At 41.3% G+C, this 15,326-nt stretch overlaps 1 protein-coding gene across 5 annotated transcripts in view; it reads right to left on the bottom strand.

Moving 5' to 3' along the window:
• The window catches only part of TRIM24 (tripartite motif containing 24), a 129,778-nt gene that overhangs the window by 71,296 nt on the left and 43,156 nt on the right, over positions 1-15,326 (bottom strand). For all 5 annotated transcript variants that reach the window (XM_024249979.2, XM_024249980.2, XM_054560660.1 and 2 more), the window contains exon 2: positions 10,392-10,510. In XM_024249979.2, the coding sequence (XP_024105747.1) occupies positions 10,392-10,510 (119 nt within the window). The remainder of the gene's footprint in view (positions 1-10,391; positions 10,511-15,326) is intronic.

The following is a 15,326-nucleotide window of genomic DNA, read 5'->3' as shown; positions in this document are numbered from 1 at the left end:
AATTAGAAAAGGAGCAAGTGTTTCTGTATAACGACAAGCTACGAGGATTTTTCAGTGGCTTTGGTGAGGGTTGCTGGAAGTGGGATGTGGAGATGAGAACAGGTTTGACAGTAAAATTTTTTTCCACTTCACTCAGCAGTTGACACTAACCAAATTCCAAATACCTGATACGTCCATAAACCAAAACCTACCTTTTCTCTGCTCTTATCATCTTCAATCTTTCTAACATCACTTGATACCAGTGACTCCTGCTTCCTGGAAATCATGTGAATTCCTTAATACCTGCCAATCCTCCTATCTCACCTGATTGTCACTGTGGATCCCACCCTTCCTCCTCTGATTCTGTAGTTTTTGATTATAGGGATTGATCTCATCTACTTCCTTAGCCTCACACAGCATCTCTAAAAGGATGTAATCTAAAATTTAATCTCCACAGTAAGCTATAAAAAGAAATAAGTAATTTCTATTTACACCACTAAGGAGAGATTGCTAGTACATAAAATAAAATAAAACAGGAAAAGTGTGTGTGTGTAATGCTACTGCTTATTCAAGAAAGATGGTACTATGGTTTGGATCTGTGTGCCTGCCCAAATCTCATGCTGAACTGTAATCCCCAACGTTGGAGGTGGGGCCTGCTGGGAGGTAGGTGTATCATGGGGATGATTTCCCCCTTGGTGCTGTTCTCATGACAGTGACTGAGTTCTCACAAGATCTAGTTGTTTTAAGTGTGTGGCGCCTCCCCCCTCTCTTTTTGCTCCTGCTCCAGCCATGTGGATGAGCCTGCTGTCTTCACCTTCTGCCATGATTGTAAGCTGAGCAGATGTCAGGATCATGCTTCCTGTACAGCCTGAAGAACCATGGGCCAATTAAACCTCTTTTCTTTATAAGTTAACCAGTCTCAGATATTTCTTTATAGCAATGTGAGACCAGACTGATACAGAAAATTGGTACTGAGGAGTGGGGCACTGCTATAAAGATACCTCAAAATGTGGAAACAGCTTTGGAACTGGGTAATGGGCAGAATTTCAAACAGTTTGGAGGGCACAGAAGAAGGCAGGAAGGTGAGAAAAATTTTGGAACTTCCTAGAAATTTGTTAAATTGTTGGGACCAAAATGCTGATAGTAATATGACAATGAAGTCCAGGCTGAGGAGGTCACAGATGGAAATAAACTTATTGGGAAATGGAGCAAAGGTCACTCTTGTTACACCTTGGCAAAGAGCTTGGTTGGACTGTGCCCCTGCTTTACGGATCTGTGGAACTCTGAATTTGAGAGATTATTTAGAGTATCTGGTGAACGAAATTTCTAAGCAGCAGAGTTCAAGATGTGATCTGGCTGCTTCTAACAACCTATGCTCATATGTATGAGCAAATAAGTGACCTGAAGTTGGAACTTAGATATTTCAAAGGGAAGCAGAGCATAAAAGTTTGGAAAGTTTGCAGCCTGGCCATGTGGTAGAAAAGAAAAGCCCATTTTCAAGGGAGGAATTCAAGCAGGCTGCAGAAACTGGGGGTAGGGGGAAGGCCTTGAAAGCATTTCAGAGACATTCTGAGCAGCCACTCTTGTCACAGGCCCAGAGGCCTAGAAGGACTGAATGGTTTTACAGGCCAGGCCAGGCTCAGGGGCTCACTCCCCTTCTCAGTCCCTTCACAGTCCCCTTCACAGTCCCCTTCACAGTCCCTGTGTCCCAGCCTCTCCAGTTCCAGCCATGGCTCAAAGAGGCCCAGATACAGCTCAGGCCGCTGCTTCACAGGGTGCAAGGCATAAGCCTTGGCAGCTTCCATGTGCTGTTAAGCCTGCAGGTACACAGAATGCATGAGATGAGATTTGGAAGCCTCTCTGCCTAGATTTCAGATTTATGGAAAGGCCTGGATGTCCAAGCAGAAGCCTGCTGCAGGGGCAGAGCCTTCACAGAGAACCTCTACTTGGGCAGTACAGAGGAGAAATGTGGGGCTGGAGCACCCACACAGAGTCCCCACTGGGGCCCTCCCAAGTGAGCTGTGAGAAGAGTGCCACTGTCCTCCAGAACCCAGGATGGTAGACCCACCAGCAGCTTGCACCTTTAGTCTGGAGAAGTCACAGATACTCAGTGTCAACCTATGAGAGCAACCTATGAGAGCAGCTGTGGGGGCTGAACCCTGCAAAGCCACAGGGGTAGGTACAGCTGCCCAAGGCTTTGGGAGCCCACCCCTAGTACCAGTGTGTCCTGGATGAGAGATGTGAAGTCAAAGGGGATTATTTTGGAGCTTTAAGATTTAATGACTGCGCTGCTGAGTTTTGGACTTGCACAAGGCCTGCAGCCCCTTTCGTTTGGCCGATTTCTCCATTTTGGAATGGGAGTATTTACCCAATGCCTGTACCTACATTGTATCTTGGAAGTAACATGTTTTTGACTTTACAGGCTCATAGGGAGAAGAGACTTGCCTTGTCCTTCTCATCTCAAATATAAGACTTCGGACTTTTTGAGAGTTAATGCTGAAATGGTTAAGACTGGGGGACTGTTGGGAAGCACGATTATAGGGGCTGGGGTGGAATGATATGGTTTGGATCTGTGTCCCTGACCAAGTTTCATGTAGAATTGTAATCCCCAATGCTGGAGGTGGGACCTGATGGGGAGTGACTGGATCATGGGGGTGGATATCCTCCTTGGTGCTGTTTTCATGGTAGTGAGTTCATATGGAGATGTGTTCATTTAAAAGTGTGTGGCATGGCCGGGCGCAGTGGCTCACGCATGTAATCCCAGCACTTTGGGAGGCTGAGGCGGGTGGATTACCTGAGGTCAGGACTTCGAGACCAGCTTGGCTAACATGGTGAAACCCTGTTTCTACTAAAAATACAACAAATTAGCTGCACATCTGTAATCCCAGCTACTCAGGAGGCTAAGGCAGGAGAATTGCTTGAACCTGGGAGGCAGAGGTTGCAGTGAGCCGAGACTGGCCATTGCACTCCTGCTTGGGCAACAAGAGTAAAACTCCATCTCAAAAAAAAAGTGTGTGGCACCTCCCACCCTCTTTTGGCTCCTGCTCCGGCCACATGTTAAGACAAGCCTGCTGCCTCTTCACCTTCCACCATGATTGTAAGTCTCCTGAGGCCTCCCCAGAAGCTGAGCAGATGCATCAGGCTTCCTGTACAGCCCGTGAAACCGTGAGCCAATTAAACCTCTTTTCTTTATAAATTACCCAGTCTCAGGTATTTCTTTACAGCAATGCAAAAACAGAGTGATACAGATGGGATGGAGTGGGATGATTTATTTTTAAATTGTACATTAACATAATATTTAAAAACGAAGGATAATCCATAAAGGACATTAAATAGTTACCTATAAGGTTGGGAAGAAATAAGGTAGATGGGTAGACAAGACAGGGATAGAAGTTTATAGATTTTATTTTCAAACAACATGAATGTTTTACATGTAGTTATACAATATTTTAAAAATTTAAATTCCTAAATGTCAAAAGCAAAATTTAATAAATGAACCTGCCTAATCAAGTGGGTGACTTAACTACACAGAGAAGATTTATTTATTTCAGGTAACTTTAAAACATGATTTGATTGGCTGGGCACAGTGGCTCACATCTGTAATCCTAGCACTTTGGGAGGCCAAGGCAGGTGGTATGCCTGAGCTCAGGAGTTCGAGACCAGCCTGGGCAACATGGTGAAACCCTGTCTCTACTAAAATACAAAAAATTAGCCGGATGTGGCAGTATGCGCCTGTAGTCCCAGCTACTCTGCAGGCTGAGGCAGAAGAATTGCTTGAACCCGGGAGGTGGAGGTTGCAGTAAGCCAAGATCGCACCACTGCATTCCAGCCTGGACAGCAGAGTGAGACTCCTTCTCTTTAAAAAAAAAGAAAAAAGAAAAAAATACACACACATGATTCGATTGAGTATCTCCAGTGCATACATATAACTGCTGTCTTTCTTGCTTTCTGTTTTGATACAAACATTCTACAACTTCTATTTTCAGCTCCAACTCCACTCTACTATAAACTCTTATTCTGCAAGCAACATTTATGCTTTACAAGCTGGTTTCACATTCGAGTCTAACAACGGGTAGTGCTGGAGGGAGAATGCAATGTCAGAAGAAGGCACTTGATTCTCATAGTCGGCTTCCTCTTTTCTTCCTATCTGCATGTAACTTCTGTGAGCATCACACTAGTGATGCTGCTTCATTCCAGGTGCAGCAGTTCCTTCCTACAATGGAGCTAGCTCTAGTTTGCAGTTTTTCCAATATCTGTAGAACCAGCTTTACTGTAATCCACTTCAGAGATGCCAGCACCACTACTTCTGCCCGTCAGAAGTCTGAGTCCCAAGCCAAACACCCAGACCCCATCACCAGCCAAGATGCACTTCCTTCTCAGGTGTTTAAGTTACACAAGGCCCTTCCTCTGAGCTTTTATCTTTTAATAATTCCATCCTTTTGCATTTGTTCCCTCAGCTGCTTCTCAAAGTTGCTAGCTCTGTGATACTTAGAGTGCTGTGGTGCAATCTTGGCTCAATGCAACAACCCCCTCTGGGTTCAAGCAATTTTCCTGCCTCACCCTCCCAAGTAGCTGGGATTACAGGCAGGTGCCACCACGCCCGGCTAATTTTTTTGTATTTTTAGTAGAGACGGGCTTTCACCATATTGGTCAGGCTGGTCTCAAACTCCCTAATCTTGTGATCCACCTGCCTCAGCCTCACAAAGTATTGGGATTACAGGCATAAGCCACCATGCCCGGCCTTATAATTCTTAATTTTAAGAATTAAAATGATTCCTAATTGCACCAAGACTGTATTATATATTACGCATATGAATTATGCATATAATATATATTACATATATTATACATATATAACATGTATATTATACATATATATTACGTATATATTATACATATATATTACATATATTATACATATATATTACATATATATTATACATATGTTACATATATTATATTTATATATTACATATATATTATACATATATATTATACATATATATAAACTTTTTTTCCTAGAGAAAACAAATTACATCAATGCAATTAAGAACCAACATTTCGGCTGGGTGCAGTGGCTCAGGCCTGTAATCCCAGCACTCTGGAGGCTGAGGAGGGTGGATAACTTGAGGTTAGGAGTTTGAGACCAGCCTGGCCAACATGGTGAAACCCCGCTCCGCTAAAAATACAAATGAGCACCTGTAATCCCAGCTACTAGGGAGGCTGAGGTAGGAGAATAGCTTGAACCCAGGAGGCGGAGGTTGCAGTGAGCTGCGAGCACGCCACTGCACTCCAGCCTGCGTGACAGAGCGAGATTCTGTCTCAAAAACAAACAAACAAAAACTCAATACAGGCCGGGGGCATGGTGGCTCACGCCTGTAATCCCAGCATTTTGGAAGGCTGAGGCAGGTGGATCACCTGAGGTCCGGAGTTCGAGACCAGCCTGACCAACATGGAGAAACCTCATCTCTACTAAAAATAAAAAATTAGCCGGGCATGGTGGTGCATGCCTGTAATCCCAGCTACTCGAGAGACGGAGGCAGGAGAATTGCTTGAACCCAGGAGGCAGAGGTTGCGGTGAACCGAGATCATGCCACTGCACTCCAGCTTGGACAACAAGAGTGAAACTCCATCTCAAAAAAAAAAAAAAAAAAAAAGTCAATATATACTTATACTTTCTTTTACAAATAAAGTCTCTGCCGGGCATGGTGACTCATGCCTGTAATCCCAGCACTTTGGGAGGCAGAGGCGGGCAGATCACAAGGTCAGGAGTTTGAGACCAACCTGGCCAACATGGTGAAACCCCGTCTCTACTAAAAATACAAAAAATTAGCTGGGTGTGGTGGCACAAGCCTGTAGTCCCAGCTACTCGGGAGGCTGAGGCAGGAAAACCACTTGAACCTGGGAGGAGGAGGTTGCAGTGGGCCGAGATCACGCCACTGCACTCCAGCCTGGGCAACAGAGCGAGACTCCGTCTCTAAATAAATAAATAAAGTCTCCGTTAGATCATTCCCTGAAAGGCCTAGATAGGTGACCAACTCAATGATGATGAGCACCCACTGTACCATACTGTGGTCTCCAAATACTATTTCCCATGAAAAGGAATCAAGGCACCTAGGAGAAATGGCTGCTTCAAGGTCTAGAACAGAAAAAACAGCAAGGGAGACAGCAATGACTACTGCAGACTCAAACAGAGGGACACAGACACACACACACACACACTCCACTTATTAGTCACCTCTGAAGAATCCTAAGAACTTAACTTACTGCTCTAAAAATTGGCAACTAAAGGGAAGGAATCAAAATTGAACTGACCTTTCCTGGATGAACTATAGCTCAGGGTAATCAAAGAATTGATGAAGGAAGCTTAAAGAGGAATAATAGAATTAAAATGTCACTATTTTTCAAAGCCCTAATGAAATACGGGATCTTGGCAGTGATCATTAATGGCCATTAATATCAGAAAAAAAGAAAGACAACCAGACACCATATGCTTCCTGATGAGCATACACATGGACATATGGATCAAAATATTCTTACCCTTCTCCCACAACAGAACCAGAACCTAAACAAGCCACTACATTTTTATTCATAGTTTCACGAGATATATAATCAGCACATTAAATGACTTTATGGAAATTATCAGCAAAATTCAGAATAAAGCTAACTCTATTGAATATGCAACTCAGTTTATGCAACAAAAACGTTAAATGGGAAGAAAAGGAAAGCAAGAGAAGCAGAGGGGTAACTTGAGATTAGGTTTGAGACAAATCAACCAAATGTACTGTGTAGGCCTTGTTGGATCCTTATAGAAACAAACCATTGTTTAAAAAAACCTATAATATTCAGATCCATTTGATTACTGCTTAGATATTTGATAATAATGAGATCATTAAGCATTTAAAAAAAATTTTTTTTTTTTTTGAGATAGGGTCTCACTCTGTCACCCAGGCTGGGGTGCAGTGGCATGATTATGGCTCACTGCAGCCTCCATCTTCTTGAGCACAGGTGATCCTCCAACCTCAGCCTCCCAACTAGCCAGGACTACAGGTGCACACCACCACACCCAGCTTGCTTGCTTTTCTTTCTTGTTCATTCATTCATTTATTCGCTCAGACAGGGTTTCACCATGTTGCCCAGGCTGGTCCTTTTATTTTTACATAGAAATTCATATGGTAGTTATGTTTACAGAAAAAATATTTTATTGAAGTACATACCAAAATATTTACAGATGAGGCCGGACGCAGTGGCTTATGCCTGTAATCCCAGCACTTTGGGAGGCTGAGGTGGGTGGATCACCTGAGGTCAGGAGTTTGCAACCAGTCTGGCGAACATGGTGAAACCTTGCCTCTGTATAAAAAATTAGCCAGGCGTGGTGGTGGGCACCTGTAATCCCAGCTACTTGGGAGACTGAGGTTGCAGTGAGCCAAGACCTCGCCATTGCACTCCAGCCTCGGCAACAAGAGCAAAACTCCATCTCAAAAAAAAAAAAAAAATTACAGATGAAATCATATAATGGCTGGAATTAACATCAATGTAATCTAGTGGTCGGTGGTGTAGTATCAGAGTATGCACAAAACAAGAGTTGATGGCTTATTGATCTAGGTGATGGGTCCATGGGCGTTTGTTATGTCAACTGTTTCTTTAGTAATGCTTGAAATTATCTACAACAAAAAGTTTTTAAAACTTTTCAAAATCTCCAGCTCTGAACTCTCTTTAGAGCACCACTCTAACCATGGATGACACCTCTACTTTACAGTCTCACAGGCAATGCAAACTCAATCCCATTCAAAACCAATTTATTATCTCTACCTAACTCCCACCCTCTTTATCATGATCTCTGTGAAAGGCACCATCCAGGCAGTAAAACATCTCTCACCTTCCACACCCAATCAGGCATATCAAGTTCTCTCTGGGTGGTAACTTCCTTTCCTTATTTCTACCATGCTAATTCAGCTCCCACTACCTCTTGCTAAGTACTGCCTGGTTCAAATTCATCCCCCATATGACCTCTCCAGTCTCCATCCTCACCAAATGCCCCCAGCAGCACCCTATTCTCATACCACATTTCCTACCCCAACCCATGCATGCCCAGTATCAACATTTAGGATGTCTAAATGTTGGACTCCATCTCTAGTTTAACTTCTTCCTACTATGTTTCTGTGACAGAAGCAGACTAAATAAACATAAACATACTGAAAACTAATTGATCACATGGAGGTATAAAGCAGCCTCTTAAACTTGTCCTTTGGATTAGAATCCCTTTAACTCTCATGTCCTATTATCATCATTTTATGTCATAGGAATATCCTATCTGATTGACATTTATTTATGCTACTTTACATTTGAGGATTACTTATGCTACTGTATTTTTGAGTTTTCTGGATTGAGCATGCACAAGTACTACTATGAATATGACTAATGTATGTCTAAGGTAGCTATAATCACATGTAAAGCAAAGTGACATGACGCAATGGAAGACGGAAACAAAATCATTTGTATTTAGAAGAGAACTTTCAGAGGACTTAAGTGCTCAACACTGTAGCCTACATAAATAATTATGTTTCTTTAAGTGTGGTTTCACAATTAAACAATTAGAAAGTTAATCTCCCACAGCAAGCCTGTCTGTTTTGGCCTTTGATAAGGTTCACATCAGGAAGAATTGTGGATACTTTCCAAACTACAAAAACAGGTATTTTAGTCAGTAGTAGCTATGTTCATTTAAAGTGAACCTTAAATTCCTGTAGTTCTACCAAGGAACAAAAAACTAAAAATTCAACAAAAAGTACAGAAATTAACCACGTGATTACTAAAGAGTCCTGAAAAACATAGCTAACAATTGCTTTTCCCTAACCAGATTTAGTTCTTTCCCAGATCTTCTGTTCCAAGTTAAGGGAACTGCTTAGAGGAATCATCAATCAATCAAGATCCAAAAGTACACTAATACACTATACTTAGCACAAGCTGTAGAATTAATCTCAACATGGCTAACCCCCACTGGAGTACTATAGATTATGCATGATAGATTTGACATCTAGATTTAAGAAGCCAACAGAGATGTTCTACATGTGGGTTATAGAAATTAGAAAGAAAAGAAAAACACCATTGGATCTCTAAATCCAACACCTTGGACAATGCTACCAGATGAGCCTTTAGTTAGCTGGGCATGGTGGCATAAACCTGTAGTCCCAGTGACTCAGGAGGCTATGGTGGGAGAATCACCTGAGCCCAGGAGTTGGAGACTGCAGTGAGCTACAACTACATCACTGAACTCCAGACTGGGAGACAGAGTGAGACCCTGTCTCAACAACAACAACAACAACAACAAAAACAACAACCCCCAAAAAACAAATGAAGCTTTCAAAGTAACACCATGCAGAAAAGAAGGCTTTCTTAAAAATGTAAAAACCTTACTAATCAAAGACATGGTGTCTTTCACATGTATCATTATAGAGCTTATCATTAAAATAGAAAAAAAAGTGAAAAACTGAGCTTGAAATAAAAATCTCATTGTCAATACACAGTAAAAGTACAAAGAAATGAAATAATGTCAAATATAGAATAATGGTTTCTCTGGAGGAGACTGGAAAGTGGGTATGCAATCAAGAGCTTCTGGACTGTCACTGTTTCACTGTTTTATTTCTTAAGGTGAATTATTCATTATTCTTTATATTCTTTTAAAATGTTATAGAATTTTATAGATCAATTATCTAATGTTTGGCTTCTTTTATTTTAGAGATCTCCAGCATTTTAGGTTGCCTCATCAATAGTTGGCAAAAGAGGCCAGCCGCAGTGGCTCACGCCTATAATCCCAACACTCTGAGAGGCCGAGGCGGGTGGATTACTCGAGGTCAGGAGTTTGAGACCAGCCTGGCCAACATGGTGAAATGCCATGTCTACTAAAAATACAAAAATTAGCCGGGCATAGTGGCACACACCTGTAATCCCAGCTACTCATGAGGCTGAGATGAGAGAAGCACTCGAACCCAGGAGGAGATGGAAGTGAGCCAAGATCGCACCACTGTACTCTAGCCTGGGCAACAGTGCAAGACCCCATCTCAATTTAAAAAAAAAAAAAAAAAGAGGCCGGGTGCGGTGGCTCACGCCTGTAATCCCAGCACTTTGGGAGGCTGAGGTGGGCAGATCAAGAGGTCAGGAGATCGAAACCATCCTGGCTAACATGGTGAAACCCCATCTCTACTAAAAATACAAAAAACTAGCTGGGTGTGGTGACACACGCCTGTAGTCCCAGCTACTTGGGAGGCTGAGGCAGGAGAATGGTGTTAACCTGGGGGGAGGAGCTTGCAGTGAACGGAGATTGCGCCACTTGTGAACTCCAGCCTGGGCAACAGAGTGAGACTTCGTCTCAAAAAAAAAGAGCTGGCAAAAGGTTCAAGATGTAATACACTTACCTGATTTGACTTTTCTACTGTACTGCTGGGAACCTCAGTAGTGTCCTTCACAAAAAAGTTATCTATGATATGTCTCTCTGCACATTCTTGGCTGCAAACTGGGCATCGAATGACTCCAACTGGGAAAAACAAAATTATATTCTAAGTTTTAATACAAACATACTGAGTACTTAACCAATACATCTCATTCAAACTGTGACTTTGTTCTTTTTCAATGTCCATTCTTTTTAAATTCATACCTGCTGTCACTTAAAAACAATTGTCTATGTAAATATACTAATTTTATCTATACATCACACATGAAATATTAAACGATAAATAAATTCTTCATAATTTTAAATGAAATGCCTCCCTTCCCCCACATCATCATGAGCTAAATGCTTTTACTGTTTAGCAACTTCTCTAGCAGTGGTTTTCCAACAGAAATGTACAGAACCATATGGGAGATTTTCAAAAGAACAAGGAGCTCAGGTTTTCTCTAGACCTGCAAAATTAGGATTTCTGGAAGTAGAACACAGACATGCTCCTTTTGTTTAAAATCTCCACAGAGATTGTGAAACACCATTTCCTTTTAACAAATGCAAATAGTATTCCTTTGAACAAAAAAGAATGGTCTTTCGTAGTGCTTGGTAAAAACAATAAATAAAAATAACAAACAAGTTAAAACTCTAATATAAATGACCAGTTAATGGGTGCAGCACACCAACATGGCACATGTATACATATGTAATAAACCTGCACGTTGTGCACATGTACCCTAAAACTTAGAGCATTAAAAAAAAAAAAAAACTCTAATATAAACTTGATGCCATATAAACTATGGAAGACTGCAATAAGGTTCCCAGATATATATTTTAATGAAATGCATAAGAACAAATACAAAGTAATCCAAAGGCCAATTTCATATGTATAAACAAACAACAAACATTTAATGAAAAAAAATTTTTTTCACAATAGCAACAAAAATATATTAAGTACTTAGAAATAAATTTTAAAAGATTGTGAAGGTCATTGTGCAGGAAAATATTAAGCTATATTTTAAAATATTTTAAAATATCTAAATCATGAAGAAAGCATGTTCATGATAGTGAAGATACCAATGCTCCCACAAACATATCTATAGATTCAAAGCACCTCTATTAACAATCCCAACAGAAATTTCCACAGAATTTTCACAAGCTGAGGGGACATGCCTACTAACTAATAAAACCTACTATAAAGCTATAACAATTAAAATGGTGTGATATTTTTTAAGGCTTACATAAATGTACACTTTATATATATCAGATGTTCACCAGAAATCAGTGGGAAAAGGGATGAACTTTTCATGTTGCTGCAACAACTACTGGGGGTGGGGAATGAAATTAGATCCCTACTTTATCTGATCTAAAAAAAATAACTACTTTGAGTAGATTAACAACTATAAAACTTTCACAAGAAAATGTAAGAGAATATCTTTGTGACCTTGGAATACAAATTTATTGGAATAAATTTTTAAGCAAGAAACAAAAAGCAAGAGCTATAAGGGAAAGATTAATATATTCACCTTTGTTACAGTTCTTTGTTACAGAACTACAGCTAGTGAAAATATTACCATGAACAAAATGAGAAGACAAGCCTCAAGCTGGAAGATCTATCTAAACACACAGTACTGGCAAAGAATTAATACTTAAAATCTGGAAAGATGTCACAATGCATTTCAGAGAAGATGGAGTAAACGTAATTTTCATTATGCCTCCAGCTTCACACGGCTAAGAACTCTAGACATTCTTTATAAAACATTAAGTGTCACCCCCATTTTACAGATGAGGAAACTGGGTGCTACGACTGGCCCGTGGTCACACAACCACTAATGACATGTCATGTGCACACTCTACAATGTAAGTATTTAAATGGAGATATAGCATGGACTGTAAAACTGTACAAGACCTAGATTAGCCCTCTTCATTGATTGCTCTGTAACTCCTAATCAATCTTTTTGAGCCTCTTTTTCATCTTCTGTAAAAGAGTAACACATGATAATCATCACAATAGTTAACCTATTGAGAACTTGCTGTGTTCTAGTTATTGTGCTCAATATTCCAGGTCCATTAGAACAACTCTGAGGCAGGATTGTTGTAACGATTTTACATGAGTAAATGCACAGAACAGGTCTAGCCTAGGCTGGTACCTGGTAAACCTGGGCAGTAAGCCCTGTACTGTCCAGCTAAAATCAGATGACAATAGCTGGCTCTTTCTGAATCAGGTAGATGAGGACCAGCACACTCTCATCTACACTGACTCCCTCAAAGAATGATCTCTAAGGCTACAAATAAATTCTGAGTCATGGATATACCTCTACCTAATAAGGAACATGAAACCAAATGTTAGTAAATCCTAAATTTACATCTCTACCAGAACTTCATTCCCAAGCCCCAGATGTAGCTTTTTTTTCAGTACTAGAAAAACAAAGCACTACATATTACACAGTAGATACAATCATGAGCTGCATGACGGTTTTTTGTTGTTGTTGTTACTGTTTTTTTGTTTTGTTTTGTTTTTTTGAGACGGAGTCTTGCCCTGTCTCCCAGGCTGGAGTGTAGTGACATGATCTCGGCTCACTGCAACCTCTGCCTCCCTGGTTCAAGTGATTCTCCTGCCTCAGCCTCCCGAGTAGCTGGGACTATAGGTACGTGCCACCACACCCAGCTAATTTTTTGTATTTTTAGTAGAGATGGGTTTTCACCATGTTAGCCAGGATGGTCTTGATCTCCTGACCTCGTGATCTGTCCACCTCAGCCTCCCAAAGTGCTGGGATTACAGGCGTGACCCACCACGCCTGGCCACTGCATAATGTTTTTTTAGCCAACAATGGATCGCATATATGTCAGTGGTATCATAAAATTATAATGAAGCTGAAGGCCGGGTGTGGTGGCTCACACCTGTAATCCTAGCAATTTGGGAAGCTGAGGTGGGCAGATCACTTGAGGTCAGGAGTTCAAGACCAGCCTGGTCAACATGGGGAAACCCCGTCTCTACTAAAAATACAAAAATTGGCCGGGTGCAGTGGCATGTGCCTGTAGTCCCAGCTACTCAGGAGGCTGAGGCAGGAGAATTGCTTGAACCCCAGGAGGCGGAGGATGCAATGAGCCGAGATCGCACCACTGCACTCCAGCCTGGGTGACACAGTGAGACTCCATCTCAAAAAAAATAAATAAATAAAAATAAAATGGAGCTGGAAAATTCCTATCACCTAGCGAAAGCTGTGGTAATATTGATAATACTGTGGTGCAATGCATTACTCATGTGTTTAGGGTGATGCTGGTGTAAACAAGCCTACTGAGCTGCCAGTCATATAAAAGTAAATAATGTTCTAGGCCTCCTTCATATGCACTCATCACTCACTCCCTGACTCATCCAGAGCAAATTCCAGTCCTGCAAGCACCACCATGATAACTGTTTTATACAGGTGTACCTTTTTTTTTTTTATCTTTTACACTGTATTTTTCTAGGTTTTAGATATGTTTAGATATACAAATACCATTGTGTTACAGACGAATACTACAGTATTCAGTACAGTAACATGCTGTGCAGATTTGTAGCCTAGGAGCAACAGGCTGTACCATATTCTCTTGGTGTGTAGTAGGCTAAACCACATAGGTTTGTGTAAGTACACCCTATGATATTTATACAACAAAATTGCCAAAACTGCACCAACATGCCTGGATAATTTTTTTTAATGTACAGACTGGGTCTCACTATATTGCCCAGGCTGCTCTCAAACTCCTGGGCTCAAGGGATCCTCCTGCCTTGGCCTCCCAAAGTGCTGGGATTACAGGCATAAGCCATGGTGCCTGGCCTTATTCCTTTTTTTTTTTTTTTTGAAACAAGGTCTCACTCTGGTTGCCCAAGCTGGAATGCAGCAGCATGATCTTGGCTCACTGTAGCCTCCATCTCTTGGGCTCAGGTGATTCTCCCACCTCAGCCTCCTGAGTAGCTGGGACTACAGGCCTGTGCCACCACACTCCACTAATTTTTTTGTATTTTTAGTAGAGACAGGGTTTCACTATGTTGTCCAGGATGGTCTCAAACTCCTGGCCTCAAGCAATCCGTCTGTCTCAGCCTCCCAGAGTGCTGGGATTACAGGCATAACCCACCATACCTGGCCTCTTATTCCTTTTTTCTACAAATGAAATGTTTCAAGCTTTTGGGTTTTAAGATGTGAATATGATTTGTTATCTCCTTTCTGTGAAGTTTGAGTTTCTAAACCCAAGCATAATGCAGGGCTTATGTTTTGACATTATGTGCTAGGAATGGCTCGCACTTCTTTGACTGCCTAGCTCCACAAAAGAGATGTACGTGGATTTAAAGTCTCTTATTACACACGGTAGATCACAACACAAGTGAGTTAAATGACAGGATCATGATATGGATCACCACCAATCCAGCAACTTTATTCCAATATCCATGACAGACAAGGGAGAGGATATATATAACGCAAAATAGTGTCGTCCGTGGTCCTGTCAATACTACTAATGGTATTGACTCTTACATACATAAATAACAAAAAAACAAAAAACAAGTAAATGCTATCTACAAGAAATCTACTTCAAATATATATAGAGAGGTTAAAGGAAAACAAAACAAAACAAAAAAAACAGAATGCTAACAGATACACATTCAAATAATAAGCATATGTACAGGGCAGTGCTCCAGGTTACCTTGAATCAAGCCAGTTCCCTGCCCTGCCCCACACCTTTGTGTAACTGTATAACATGCTGGGAATGAAGCATCCTGAGACAAGGAGGAGCTGGTTGGAAGAGCCTCCGTTTCTGTTCCTGTCATTCCCTCCACCCTCAAACAGGATGTCCTCCAATGCTTTAGCCCAGTGAATCATGTTGCTCCTGGGACATAAACCTTCTTTCCTGGGTCACTTAGCTGCGATCCACAGACAAG

The sequence above is a fragment of the Pongo abelii genome, chromosome 6 (assembly GCF_028885655.2).
Source record: "Pongo abelii isolate AG06213 chromosome 6, NHGRI_mPonAbe1-v2.0_pri, whole genome shotgun sequence".
Classification (NCBI taxonomy): Eukaryota; Metazoa; Chordata; class Mammalia; order Primates; family Hominidae; genus Pongo; species Pongo abelii.
The sequence above is the reverse complement of the archived record's forward strand: the minus strand, read 5'-3'. Positions and strand labels throughout refer to the sequence as shown.